The sequence below is a fragment of the Gossypium arboreum genome, chromosome 12, assembly GCF_025698485.1.
Source record: "Gossypium arboreum isolate Shixiya-1 chromosome 12, ASM2569848v2, whole genome shotgun sequence".
Lineage (NCBI taxonomy): Eukaryota > Viridiplantae > Streptophyta > Magnoliopsida > Malvales > Malvaceae > Gossypium > Gossypium arboreum.
The window spans coordinates 87,196,444-87,209,983 of NC_069081.1; the positions used below are offsets into that span (position 1 = coordinate 87,196,444).

Consider the following 13,540-nt stretch of genomic DNA (forward strand, 5'->3'; position numbering starts at 1 on the left):
GTGGCTCAAGAGTTCATGGATCACATTTACAGATTACATGGGATGCCAGATTCGATAATCTCTAATAGGGATAAGATCTTCATCAATAATTTCTGGCAAGACTAGTTTAGGGAGGCAGGAACCAAACCGTAGATGTCAATTGTATATCATCATGAATCTGAAGGGCAAATTGAACTGTTAAATAGATGTTTCGAGGGATATTTGAGATTCATGATAGGGGAGAGGCCCAACGATTAGCTAAGCTGGATAAATTGGCTAATTGGTGGTACAATTCATCCTTTCACTCAGCCATGCAACTCACACCGTATGAGGCTTTATATGGGCAGCCTCCACCCCAACATATGCCTTGCTTAGCTAGGACATCTATAGTAGCCATTGTGGACAGAAGCCTCCAGCATCGTGAAGCAGCAAGGAAAATGTTGCAGTGTCACTTAAACAAAGATCTGATAGGCAGTTTGAGGAGGGAGGCTTTGTTTACTTGAAGTTACAACCTTACAGACAACATTTAGTAAGGAGAGTAATGAATCATAAGATTTCTCCCAAGTTTTTTTACCCTTTCATGATAGAAACCAGGGTGGGGAAGGTGGCTTACAAACTGCAGCTACCTCCAGGGTCTCGAGTGCATCCCACTTTTCATGTTTCTCAACTCAAGAGACATGTGGGAGCAGTCCAGGTTCAGCCTACCTTACCTATAATGGATGTTTATGGTGCTTGGGCTAAGGAACTGACCAAAATCATTGACAGAAGGATGGTGAAACGGGGCAATCATGCTATGACTAAAGTATTAATAGAGTGGGTAAATTCTTTCCCAAAAGATGCCACCTGGAAGCCTTTGCAGCAACTGAAGGATGCCTTCCCCCATATTAATCCTCGAGGACAATGATCATTTCGAGGAGGTATTTGATACGAGTCAAATCTGAGATATGGAAACTTAAGAGGAAAAAGGGCAAACGGTACGTTTTAGTTTAAATTAATGAAACGATGTGCATCAAACTTTAATGAAAACGGGGCATTTTGGTCTAGTGTCCATACTGTTAGTTTTAACCAATTTTTAAATTGTTTTTTTTTTCTTTTCCCGATATATTCAATTGTAATTTGAGTTGGAGGTTATGCTATTGGTTATCACAATTTTCATCAAGTTTCTCCTCTCTTCTTTCTTCTCCGATTCTCTCTCTTTTTCTTCCTTCGCTCCTCTCTTTTCTGGTTTTCAATAAAACCAGAAACGGAATTAAAATGTGAAGTTCTTTCACTTAGGTTTCCAGTAAAGAAAGTAACTAACATCTTAAAATTCTTACACAGAAATTGAACCTTAAAAATTTAGAGTTTCCACTATTCAAAACAAGATCGCAAATGAAGGGAAAAAGAGATTGGAAGGCTTTGGAGATGTGAGATGAGGATCCCAATGAAAAAAAGCTTAGTAGACAGGCAACGGAAATCCCAAAAGCTAAGCTGCGTGGCCAATTCCCAACCTCATTTGTCTTTAATATTTTCGCCCTAAAACCCGACCGAATAGTAAAAACGAAAACTTCAATTTTTTCCCGTTTTTCTTTTGGACATTTTATAGGTTAGGATAATTAAAATATAATGTCTTAACATATTTAAAATATTATTAATTAATACATTTAAATGTTATGGATTAACTGTTGTTTGACTACTATATCATGCCGATTAAAGAGTATCAATACTGTCTTTTCATAATTGTTGTGAAGTGAATATTTGCATTAACGATAATAATAATAAAGTTCAGACATAGCCAAGAAGCATGGAACTTAACAAGAACCCAATGCTAGATTAGGCTAGGCCAGACATGAATTTTCTTCTACCAAAATCAAAGGGAGCAATCACTATTCACTACACTTTGCTATGTGCTAAATAAAGAAAAGTTTCTAAAATCCTTGATCTGTTGGGATGCGAAGGCCGAAAGTCCTCCAGCCGCAAACAGTAGCTACCCCTAATTTCATTCAACACACTTTCTCCTTTCTCTCTTTTAATCATCCCCAAGGTGCTTCCCATAACATCCCCGCCCAGCCCTATTTCCACTAGCTGCCCAGGTTCCTCCCCACCCTCACCTATTAACCGTCCTATCTCCTTCAGACTCATCACATTTTCTACTATCATTTTCCCAAAAATACGTCCCAGAAATTCTGGAGCTTTTGGCGCGTCATTCACTGCGTCCTCCAATGTACTCAGGACAGATTCAAACCTGAATATAACAAAACATCAATATCATCACTTCAAAATGTTATTATAATCAATCATTACAGTAAGCTGGCTTTATATATCTTAAATGATCCTCCTACCCTTTAACAAGTTCAGCCTGGCTCAATACACCATCATGGGACCTTGTCAGGTTGACAAGTAGCTTCGCCAAAAGATCCCGCTCTATGTCTTTCCTCTCAAAACAGTCCGTTACCCATAGCGCAATCATCGTCGGATGGAAGCTTGAAGAATTCAAATCTTTAATGCACAAAGCAACTTCTTTCTCATCTCTGGCGCTGTTTCAATTATACAAACAATTGCCTACTGCTTAATAATAGAAATCAGATAACAACTAACGACAGCAAATATAGATATGCAGTATAACTTCAAAATTTACCATCAAAACTCACTACTTGTATTTTAAATCAACACATCAGTATCGTATTAACATCATACTTCAAGCAAAAGAACTTTCTCAGGTCAAATTAATGTGTTTGAGAATATATATACATCTTAACATCATACTTCAAGCAAAAGAACTTTCTCAGGTCAAATTAATTTGTTTGAGCATATATATACATCTTATAGGAAACAAGTCTAGTCTAACAAACTCAAAAATCAAATAAGCCAAGAGGATACCTGTAAAATTCTTTAATTGCCTCCATGGACAAATCATGCAGACGCTCCTCGGAACAGCCCTTTTCAGGAGGAATATTTTGACTGAAACCAGATGATTGGCTTTGTGAGGACGGTGAAGCTGCAAGAGGTCTAGCAAAACTGCGATCTGGGGTCCTCGTGTCCCTATTACCAAAATGCATGCCACGTTCCTGGGAACTTGACTGCTCATAAGCACCTGTTGGTGCAGACCTATCTGACCCAAACCTTGCCATGAGATCCTCTCTAGGACCATAAGTCATTTGCTCTGAACCAGAACTAAATCCATTCGTTCCAGCAGTTCTTGAATCTCCGGAAATTGAAGAAATATTAGCTAAGGGAGTACTGGACATTACAGGTGGTCCTCTAAAAGACATCCCTCTACCAAGGCCACCCTGGGGGCCCAAAGTAATAGAATCATCACCGGTAGGTCTTTGAGGCAAAGGAACTGACAGAGTCCTAGACTCCAAAGACTGTCTGTCATCCATGCGAACATCCTGAGCCCCAAAACTATGAGGTTGACCCTGCAGTCCCCGGAAACTACCCATTTGAGAACCTGGAGAAGATAACATTGACCCTCGTGCACTAAAATCCATGGCTGCTCTCTTTGTAGCAGCATTGAAGCCAGGACCACGAGCAAGCCTACTGGATTGTGCTTGTCGCTCTTGAGCAGCATCTCTGTGCACTTCCTCAATCTTTTTAGGCCCTTCAACTTTCCTCCTCTGCTGCCATTTATTCTTTCTCAGATCAATAGCATCCTTCAACATGAACCTGATCCTAGAAGATAATTTCATATTGTTTGACAACTTCGCCATCATCTCAAAATAAGCATCCATATGCACCTTTGCCTTAGGATGGTCAATCATTTCTCCAATCGTACTCATTAATTTGCACAATGCCTCGACATCTTCCTCATCAGGATTCTCGTATTCACCAAGTAGTTTCTTGATGCATTCATGCATTATTCTCTCAGTTAACATTTTCTTCTTGTACAACTCCCCAATAAGTCTAATGTTACCTAACATTCGTCTTCGAGCCTTGATTCTCTTCTCCTCTCTTTCTTCCTCAGACAGCTTAGCCTCACCCTCTTCCTCTATTTTATTTGCTTCTTCTTGCTCTCTCTCCCCTCTCTCAAATTCCTCCTGGCACTTGTTCAGCAGCAATCTCTTGAAAGTTATCTTTTCATTGTCTTCGATAAAATCAGGCAACTCCCCAGCCAGACACTGGCAGAAGTTTGCATACATTTCACAAAAAGTAGGCTCCATTAAAGCTTTGTCAAAGATCTGTGAGATGACACCAGTGAGTGTACCTGCATTGTCGATGTTAACAGCTTTTACTTGCTCGAAGAGTTTCTCAAAATTTTGAGGGGTTAGCTTGTTCAAAATGCCCTTCAGCTGCCTTTGCTTGGCTTCTTCCTCATCAGCCACTTTACCCACTTGATACTTCCTTTCAGCTCTGTGCATTGTCTGCAGTGGACTTTGTGGAGAGGGAATCAAACCCTTTTGCTGATACATAACACCACGATGCCACCTGTCAGCATCAGGACCACCGTGCTGCATCCCTCCATGTGGACTCATATGCGGCATTGGTCCAGCAGGAACCCCTCCAAGATATGGAAGAGGCGTTTGTGCCCGCGGGTGCCTTAGAACACCAAAGTTACCTCCTTGGACAGGCCGAAAACCTGCAACAGCACCATAACCAAGATCAAGTCGCGGATCCCTTCCAGGGCCAAAAGAACCAGGTGGTCTAATCCATCTGTCATCATCAACAATTCCACTAGCACGGCGATCTAATCGAGATCCACTAGATTGCCTATCTAATTTTCTTCCAGGACTAAGGTATGAATCACGATCAACAGCATGAGATGCATTGACATTTGATGCCATCAAGGCCGCTGCAATATCAGAAGCAATATCAAATCCCTGTGGAAGATCAGTATATTGTCCTGCAAACTTAAGAAGAAAATCTCTGGAATACTTCTTCTTTATATTCCCACTTCCATCTTCCTCATGACTTGCTAATCCCCCATGAGCCTGTTCGTCAGTGTCTAAAGTTTCCATGTTTGGTGTAGATATGTCAGCAGCATCTTCCCAATCATCGAGTTCAGCTTTGCTCTGTGTAATTTTCTCACTTTCTATGGCATCCACCTGAAGGGCCTCATGAGATGCCTGTTTCAAATTAACACCAACAGAACTGATTTCTGTACTTGCTAAAGGTGCGACAGTCTCTTTCTTTTCCTCAGGACCTTTATACGCCATATAGAGATCAGAAGTTGTCCCAGCAGCATCCGCTTTCTGAAGAATTTCTTTTAGTTTTTTCTTCCCACTAGTTATAGTACTCTTTGTCCTACTAAGTTGTGGTGCATGTTTGTCCTTTGAACTAGGTAGCAGAACACCTTCCCCTTCATAATTTGAAATTGACTCCAAGAGGTCAGAAGTTGGGACAGGTGCAGACTGCTGGGCTGATATAACAGTTTTAGTAGCAGTCATCTCATAGCTATTAGAGGCACTAGAAGAAGGATTGGAACCAAAGGTCATGAGAACATGAGAATTTTCAATACCAGTAGGGTCAGCAATTCTAGAGGTAGAGATATCCTTACTATCAGTGGCTTCCGCATTTTCTACCTTGCCTCCCAAATCTTCATTGTGTACCCTCTGCTCAGTTCCTGGGGTACGAACAATATTGTTGGTAGCTGCTACCTTTGATGCAGAATACTGGTCAGATTTAAGCTCTGTAGATTTCAAGGGAACCAGTTGAGAAGATAAGTGCTCTTCAGGAAAATGTTTTTCCTCTTCATTAGTTCCACTAATTTCAGACCTTGGTTGTTCATCCAGCTTGGAAGAACCATCAATCTTAGCATGCTGAACAATGTCAAAGCTATCAACTTTACTGCCAGTACCAGAAACTTCAGAAGAAACAGTGTTTAAGCTTTCTATCTTGCTCTCTGTCTTCGGGTCTAAGGAAGAAGGCAAAGCATCATTAATGGATGGTAATTCCCTGGTAGATTGAGACAAAACATCAATAGCTGCTAATGATGTTAAAGCTTTTTTAGCCTCTAGAGCTTCAGTGACTGCACCATCTGAAGAGACACCACATTCTGCAGGGTTGGTAGCCAAGTTGGATGTTGATGTAGACTGTACAGAAATGTGTCAGACAATGAAAACTGTAACATAGTAAGTTCATCAAAAAAAGAGAAAAGGAAGATACCTGAACTGGTGGCTGAATTTGTCCTTCCTGACCTGGTTTCTTCTGATAATTTTTTATAGAGTTTGACCTGCTCAATCCCTCCGTCCTCTTGCCTTCATTACTGGCAAGAACTAGCGTAGACTCCCTAGACGTGGAATCTGAAGCAGACGATACACAATTAGATGTCTGGCTCTCATCCAAGTTAGTCACTGGAACTCCACCAGAGTGTTTAGCTGTAGCTGGTAATGACTCCGATGTTAAAGATTCATTACCAGATTTTGGCTGTTGTGCAGAGCTCTCCTGGAAAGTATCCAAGTCCCTTTGAGCCTCAGATGAACTAACCTCGCTAGCTGGTGTAGAAGGTTTTAGTGCCCCAGCCTTTTCAATAGAAGGCAAGATACTAGAAGAAGAGGAATCTTCAAACTTCTCCCCGGCAGAAACAGAAGCTGGTTTAACTGTCACCTGTGTTAAACCAAAGTTAGTAAAGGGCATAACATTTTGTGCATCATGTACAGGTTCCACATTCGCTGATTCTAAACTGCCACGAACAAGATGAACGGATTTATTAACTGCCAATGAACCATGGGCAGCTGCTGAATTCATGAAAGAAATGTTTTGATGACCCTGGCTACCAGGATTGTTAAATCTCGGTCCTTGGGTATTGGGTGCTATCTGGTTACTAGCCAATGGCCGTGAACTTGGTGGCAGATAAAATCCAGATTTGGTATTATAGGAATTGGAATAGTAATTGATTGAATGAGGAGCAGCAAAGGATGGAATTGGCTGGGATTGGATTGGCATGTTAGAATGAGGCCTTGGAACTGAAGAACCACCATCTGCACGTGTATCTGTTCGTTTATCAAGCCTTAATTCTTCATGAGTATCGGGGTGAGTAATCTTGACAGGAGTGGTTTTACGTGGAACACCAAACTTTCCACCTTGCTGTTGAGAATACTGAGGGGTAATGCCCATCCCCAAGTTGCCCAATTGTGGCGGAAGGTGGCCACCTATGGATGGTGTGAAACTCAAGCCCCCACCCTGATGCATCATCCCTTGAGGTGGCAATGGAAGAGCCTGAAGACCTGCAACAAAGACTTGCTGCTGCACCTGGGGTCCATTTCCCATAGCTAAGGAAATATGCATTGGCATTTGCATTGAACTGGCAGTAACACTTTGAGACTGAATCTGTGCATTAGGCCCACCATATTGAATGGGAACATGAGGCTGGTGATGAAATGGCATCTGCATAGATGTCATTGGTATATTAAGAGGAGACGGCTTCTGTGTCTGGTTTGCAGGGGGTACTGAAGAAGGTTGTGCATCTTTTTTTATCTTGGGCACTGGATAAACCTCCCCAGAACTAGATTGCTCAGTTGCAACCGAATCCTTTCTTGGTAGCTGCTGTCTAGGAATGGGAATGGGCAAATTCGGCACACATTTAAAAGAAGAATGATGCCGTGCCTGCAGGAAAAAAAATTCATTTAAATATAAGTATATCCCTAAAAGTCCAAAACTATATCAGTTAAAAAGCATCTAGAGTATAAGCATGAGAGACCAACAACTAAGATGGGCCCAAACATGTCTTATTCATATTTTTCTTCGGTTCTATAGGATCTGTCTCTTAACAATCAAAAAAGTAACCAAAGTGAGCAGACGGAAGAGATCTTTCAGTTTTATGCGTCATAACTTGCATGTTTCTTCACAGTTAAACTAAATGAAGGAGAATCACTCACTAATTTTATGATCCAATACTCCCTTATCTTATAAAATTTTTTAAAAAGCTAAGGCAAAAACCTTATATGGTACAGTTTATGTAAAAGACGAACCTGATTACATTTCTGTTCATCCAAATTTGGGGGTGCTGAGCTAGTTCGAGCTGGAACCTGATTCAAATAAGAACACATGCTGTTAGAAACAAGTTTTTGAATGGTGAAAGATGGAACGCCAAGATGAATGATACCTGCATTCCGTTCATGAAACCAGGAGTTATGGACCCGAACTGTAAAGAGAATGCTTTGGATGCATCTTCTGGTGTTAATCCATCAGAAACAACAAAAAGCATATAAGTAGTTGCATCAGCTTAGAGCTAACTAGAAAAACTATCAAGTAAACAAACAGCCAAAACTATTACCCAATTGAAGTAAATTTGATCCTATAAGCTTAGTACACAAGCACAAGATAAACATACCCTTTTCGCTGGTTGAAGGGAAACTAGTGTCAGAACTTATGGCGGCAGGTTGAGAAGTTGCAGCGTTTGAAACAGGTCGAGTGCTATTCTGAATGGTGTGCGATTGAACAGGCTGGGCAGCGTTGCCTGCAATTAATGCATCTGATGCTCCTATGAGAAAAATAAAGGCAGATGCAAATAACAAAAATTTAATCATGTTTCTTCTACTGTAAAACTATAGAGCTAAGCAAGTTTAAGAAATTTGAATCATACCCAGTAACTGGGGTTGCAAATGAGCACCATTTGGTTTGGTGCGGGCAGCAGAACTACTACTAGACTCGGTAGAACTCACGACCGGTGAATTTAACCGGTATTGCCCTCCTTGTGCATTGCTAGACTTCTTAAGACTATCGTACAGAGTACCAACCAGAAAAAAAAAAAAAGGAAATCATGAAATTGCCTATAAAACCTTAATCCTATGAACCCTAAATAAAGTGACAATCAAAACGGATGATGACCAGTTGTTGTTACCTTCGATTAGAAGACAAAGAAGAAGATGAAGAAGGAGACCGCGAAGGGGCAGGGCCGCCGCCAGCGCCCTTACTGTAAACGCCTGAGGAGGACCGCTGTTGATTAAAACTGGCTGATCGCCCGGATTTTCTGTATTGTTGTTCGCTTTTCTCCGACCTAGATTGATTGAAGGACATATCCCACACTTGATTCCTCCTATTCCCCTCTTTGTTTTTTGTTTACCTTCTTTTTATCTCTGCATCCAAACAGATCGCAAAATCCATATAATTAAAGAAACAATCATGATATTCTAACATAACGGCAATGAGATCAATCAGCGAAAGACAGTAACTGTGAACTCCAAAGAGTTTGCAGAGAGAGAATTAGGGTTTCTTTTAATGGCTAGTCATGTCGATTACGCAGCAGAAGTAGAAGAAGAAACGAAAATAAAATAAAAATTAAAACTTTAGTTTTTAAAATAAATAGAAAGAGAAAGAAAGATAAGCCAAATTAAAAAACAAAATAAAATAAAATAGAGAGAGAGTTACTGGTAAGAGTAGTGAAGCGGAATTTGGTCAAAAAGTCACTTTTAGTTTTTGGAGGTGAAAAACAGAGAACGAGTTCTATGTGAAAGAGTTCTCCCATCTAAAACCAATATATTTATTTGCTAAAAATACATAGTAATGTAAAATTGATAATTAATGTTTATATGCACTTATTAACTGGATTTTCTTTATATCTTTTATTAAAGTATATATTAATATAATACAAAAGACTTATTGAGTTTTAACTCGATTGATATTATCAATATAAAAAGATGTAGATTCGAATTTATTCAAATGTATTATCTCTTATTTATTGATTGAGGAGAATATATATAATGAGAGGATTATATTAGAGATTCTTTCCGTCGGAGGTGAGAATTAATGTAAAATACGAAACCTTTTAGCACAAACCAAGTTGGGATTAATGGATATTAACTGGACTTAATTAATACAACACATCCCATTCAAGCTTTACCCCAAAACTGAATCCACCGCTATACAACAAGATCATCTAACAGCATGCTACCCCCAAGCCGAAGCTTATTTGTTGTTGATTCCCACCACTCCAGATCGGATGCAACAATCTGATCATGGACACATTCATTTCAACCACTAGCTATTCAAATGGAGAGTGGATTCTTGTAGTCAATAAGGAAGACACTCAGCATCCACGACCTCTGCATGTTACTGTAGAAACAAGCAAGCAGCCAGCCAGCCACCGGTAATTTATGCAATGAACCAAATTTACATAAGAATAGCTATTATTCGGTTTAAGAAGCAGGTCAAAAAGACCCCTTTTCTCACTTCCATTCAAAAATTATTGTATGGAACACCGTGTCTTCCCTCATAGTTCCTGTACCTCTGTTCTTTATGTCTCCTTTCTCCTTGCGGTGGTTTCAGCTCCACGCATTTAGTTCCCAGTGCGGTAAAAGTCTCTGATAGACTTCTGCAATCATCTCAACCATCAGCCACATCTTTTCCAACTGTTCCTATTTTTATATTCATCCCTGACAGATGCGAAGCACTCCCTGTAATCATGAGAATGCTAAAATGCCACCAGGGATTACACAATCAATTCAAGAGATGCCACCAGGGATTACACAATCAATTCAAGAGATTCTGGATTCATTTCCTGTTTATGTCTGCTTCTAGAGAAATAATCATATGTAATGTACATGAGAAATTCTAGTAGGAGACTTTTCCCCGATGTTGCTTTAGAAAACTCAACATCTTCATGTATGTTACGGTATGCTTGGTCCATTATTTTATAAGAAACCTCGTCAAATTCAAAGGAAATCTCATTTAGCTTCTGACACCACATTAGTGCCCTTCTAGGCATCCCCTGCTTGCAAAAATGGGACAACAATACATTAGTAGTAATGACGTTGGGAATAAAGGCCATCTTAAGCAATTTAGCGGTTATGATCATAGCACGATCCAGTATGTCTTTACAAACACCATTCATCATTGTGTTGTATGTCACGGTGTCTGGAACAACACCTGCTGAAAGAAGTTCATCTAGCATCATCACAGCTCTATTCATTTTTTGACTACTACAGAAACCATGAATCCGTATATTATAGGTTGTGATGTCTGGTTCCCACCCATTAGCATACATGTTATTCATGAACTGATTGACTTTGACCATGTCAAATGCTTCACAATACCCACCAATCAAAGTGTTATAGGTTACAATATCTGGGACCAAGCCTGCACGATGCATGTCCATAAATGCATCAAATGCTGATTTCATCGTGGCATGTTTACAAAATCCATTAATGATGATATTGAAGGTAAAAATGTCGGGAACAAGACCATTTTGCTTCATCTCTCGTCTCAATTTCTGCGCTTCATTTATCCTTCCAAGGTTACAAAACCCAGCAATCAAGGAGTTATATACAAAATTATTTGGCATTAATCCTCTGTCTGACATTTCAAGAAACAAATCATATGCCTCCTCAATCAGACCAGCTTTGGAAAGTCCATTGATAAAGGCTGAGAACGCAACAGCGTCAGGGTATATCCCCCTACATTGCATTTCATTCCAAATATCTTTAGCCCCAGCTAAATCCCCCTTCCTGAAGTAACCTTCCAAAAGCACAGTAAAAGCCACTTTATTGATGGGAAAACCCTTGTGCATCATCTTATACAAAAGCTCCCTAGCTTCCTCCAGCCTCCCCTTCCTGGATAAACCCATTAGCAAAGAACTACATGTGGACGATGATGGAATCAGGCTGAATTTCATCATAAGTTTAAAGACTTTGTAGGCATCCTCTTCCAAGCCAGCTCTGCTGTATGCAGCAATAACAGAGTTAAAAGCAACAACACTTGGTCTCATCCCTTTCTCCAGCATATTCTCTAAAAATTCCATGGCTTCATCCAAACGGCCTGCCCAACATAACCCTGCAACTGAAATGTCACACAATGAATGATCTGGAAGCAAATCCATTACCAATAACTCTCTCAGCAACCTATCTCCATCCTCTTTCCGTCCAAACTTGAAATGCCCTGCAGCCAAAATATTAAAAGTTACAGCATCGGGAATTATACCCTTGGATCTCATTTCTTCATAAAGCATGTTTGCCTGACCAACATCTCTTGCCTTAACATGCCCATTTATTAAGGTATTATATATTGCGACATTAGGGGAAAGACCAATCTCTTGAATCTCATTAAGAACCTTTCTTGCCTCCACCACATTACCCTCAGAACACAAGGCATTAACAATTATATTAAATGTTAAAATGCTTGGGTTACAACTCCTCTCTATCATCAGTTGGACCCAACCAAGTGCGCTTGAAGTCCATCCACGGATGCAATTGGCATTTATTAGAATATTATATCCACAAACATCCGGATTACATTTATACTTCCCCATCACATTAAGCAAACTCTCCGCAGTCCTTAGATGACCCTTTCTGCAAAAACCAAGAATCATGGCATTGAAAGTATAATTGGAAGGACAAGGTCCTTCACGAATCATATCCCTAAACAGCTTCCACACACTACCATAATCACCAACTCTCAGCAAAAACTCAAAAAGGGTTGTCATTGCAGAAGAACTTGGCACCGCACCCATATCTCTCATCCTACACAAAATGCCTAACGCCCGTGTACCCATGCCCGCAGTCAAAAAAGCCCGCATCAACGTATCAAGAACCGAGAAATCCGACTCATAATCATAATGACCCTCCCACATAAACTCCACCAAATCCTCACTCCTAGTTTCCCCAATTCTCCTAATTACCCAGGAAACAACATCTTGAGCAAGATACCGTAGGTTCTGAGAAGCTAAAATATGAGCAACGGTGCAAGAAGATCTAATAGCATCCTCAGAATCATCCCTAAATGCAAACCTAAAGAATGCAAATGCAGTCTCTCTGGTTCCTATAATATTCATGATTCTGACTAAGAAGCTCGGGCAAAACTTGTCAGAAAAACCGCTCAATAGATATCCATGTCGCAACTTGATCACCTTCGAGAGGCCAACAGTGATTCTACGGCGTTCATTCAAATTAATGAAGTTTAAAGAACTGGTGACAGTTGCTTTATTAGAGTTGCAAAAAGGGGAAAACTGATTCAAGTAATCGAAGTCTGTTGAAGTTGATGAAGAAGAAGAAGAAGAAGAAGAAGAAGAAGAAGAAGAAGAAGAAGAAAATGGCCGAGTCTGGATATTTGGGGATTTGTGGAAATTAATAAGATTGAATAAAAATAGGGTTCGTAAGGAGTGAGTAAAACAAACTCGTTGTTTTGGTAAACAAGTGAGATAGATAGGGGAGTAATGCACCTGGAAAGTAATGCCCATGTAGCGTACTTTAGCAGACGTGCAGAGCTGCGCTTATCTTTAACGACGAGTTTTCCCGCAATCGAGCGGCGGACTCGGTGATCGGGTGGTTCAGAAAAGGCGGCAACGATGGGGAAAGATCCGTTGCCGAATTCAACTAAATGGTGTTTCATTTCCATCCTTTTTCAATTATGTTAGATGGTAGACGTGGGCCCTTTTTAGATCTTGTGCTTGTGGGCTTTATTCAATTTATGAAACTATAAATGTTTGTTCTTTCTTTTATGGACTTGTTTGGTTCTGGGCATTTGGTGGGGGTCTATCATAGCTGCCCTTAATGTCTCTGAAAACAAACGATTTAATCCCTATAAATTTTGAAAGTGATTAATTAAAGATAATTCATCATAATCTTGATGTATTTTTATTAATTGTATAAAATTTCATGGGTAGAGTAACAAAATTAGCCCCTAAAGTTAATACATTTTGTTAATTTGGTCT

General features: G+C 40.0%; 2 protein-coding genes across 8 annotated transcripts; both read right to left on the reverse strand.

The window, feature by feature from the left end:
- Positions 1-1,689: 1,689 nt before the first annotated feature.
- On the reverse strand, positions 1,690-13,179 carry LOC108478172 (eukaryotic translation initiation factor 4G-like). 7 transcript variants are annotated; one of them, XM_017780596.2, is made up of 11 exons: positions 9,069-9,250; positions 8,738-8,972; positions 8,480-8,613; positions 8,228-8,377; positions 8,000-8,067; positions 7,866-7,922; positions 6,312-7,500; positions 6,061-6,197; positions 2,839-5,987; positions 2,301-2,495; positions 1,690-2,203 (listed from the first exon to the last, which is right to left on the reverse strand). In XM_017780596.2, the coding sequence occupies exons 2-11, from the start codon at positions 8,911-8,913 to the stop codon at positions 1,852-1,854; spliced, it is 5,607 nt and encodes a 1,868-aa protein (XP_017636085.1). In that variant the 5' UTR covers positions 8,914-8,972; positions 9,069-9,250; the 3' UTR covers positions 1,690-1,851. The 7 variants fall into 7 exon arrangements, with proteins under 7 accessions (XP_017636085.1, XP_052879624.1, XP_017636081.1 ...); XM_053023664.1 differs by lacking the exon at positions 9,069-9,250 and adding an exon at positions 13,049-13,179 and having other exon boundaries at positions 6,061-7,500; XM_017780592.2 differs by lacking the exon at positions 9,069-9,250 and adding an exon at positions 9,265-9,414 and having other exon boundaries at positions 6,061-7,500.
- Positions 9,660-13,077, reverse strand: LOC108478175 (pentatricopeptide repeat-containing protein At5g01110-like). The gene has a single exon (XM_017780600.2). It carries the CDS (start codon positions 13,064-13,066, stop codon positions 10,358-10,360), a length of 2,709 nt encoding a protein of 902 aa, XP_017636089.2. The 5' UTR covers positions 13,067-13,077; the 3' UTR covers positions 9,660-10,357.
- Positions 13,180-13,540: the final 361 nt, after the last annotated feature.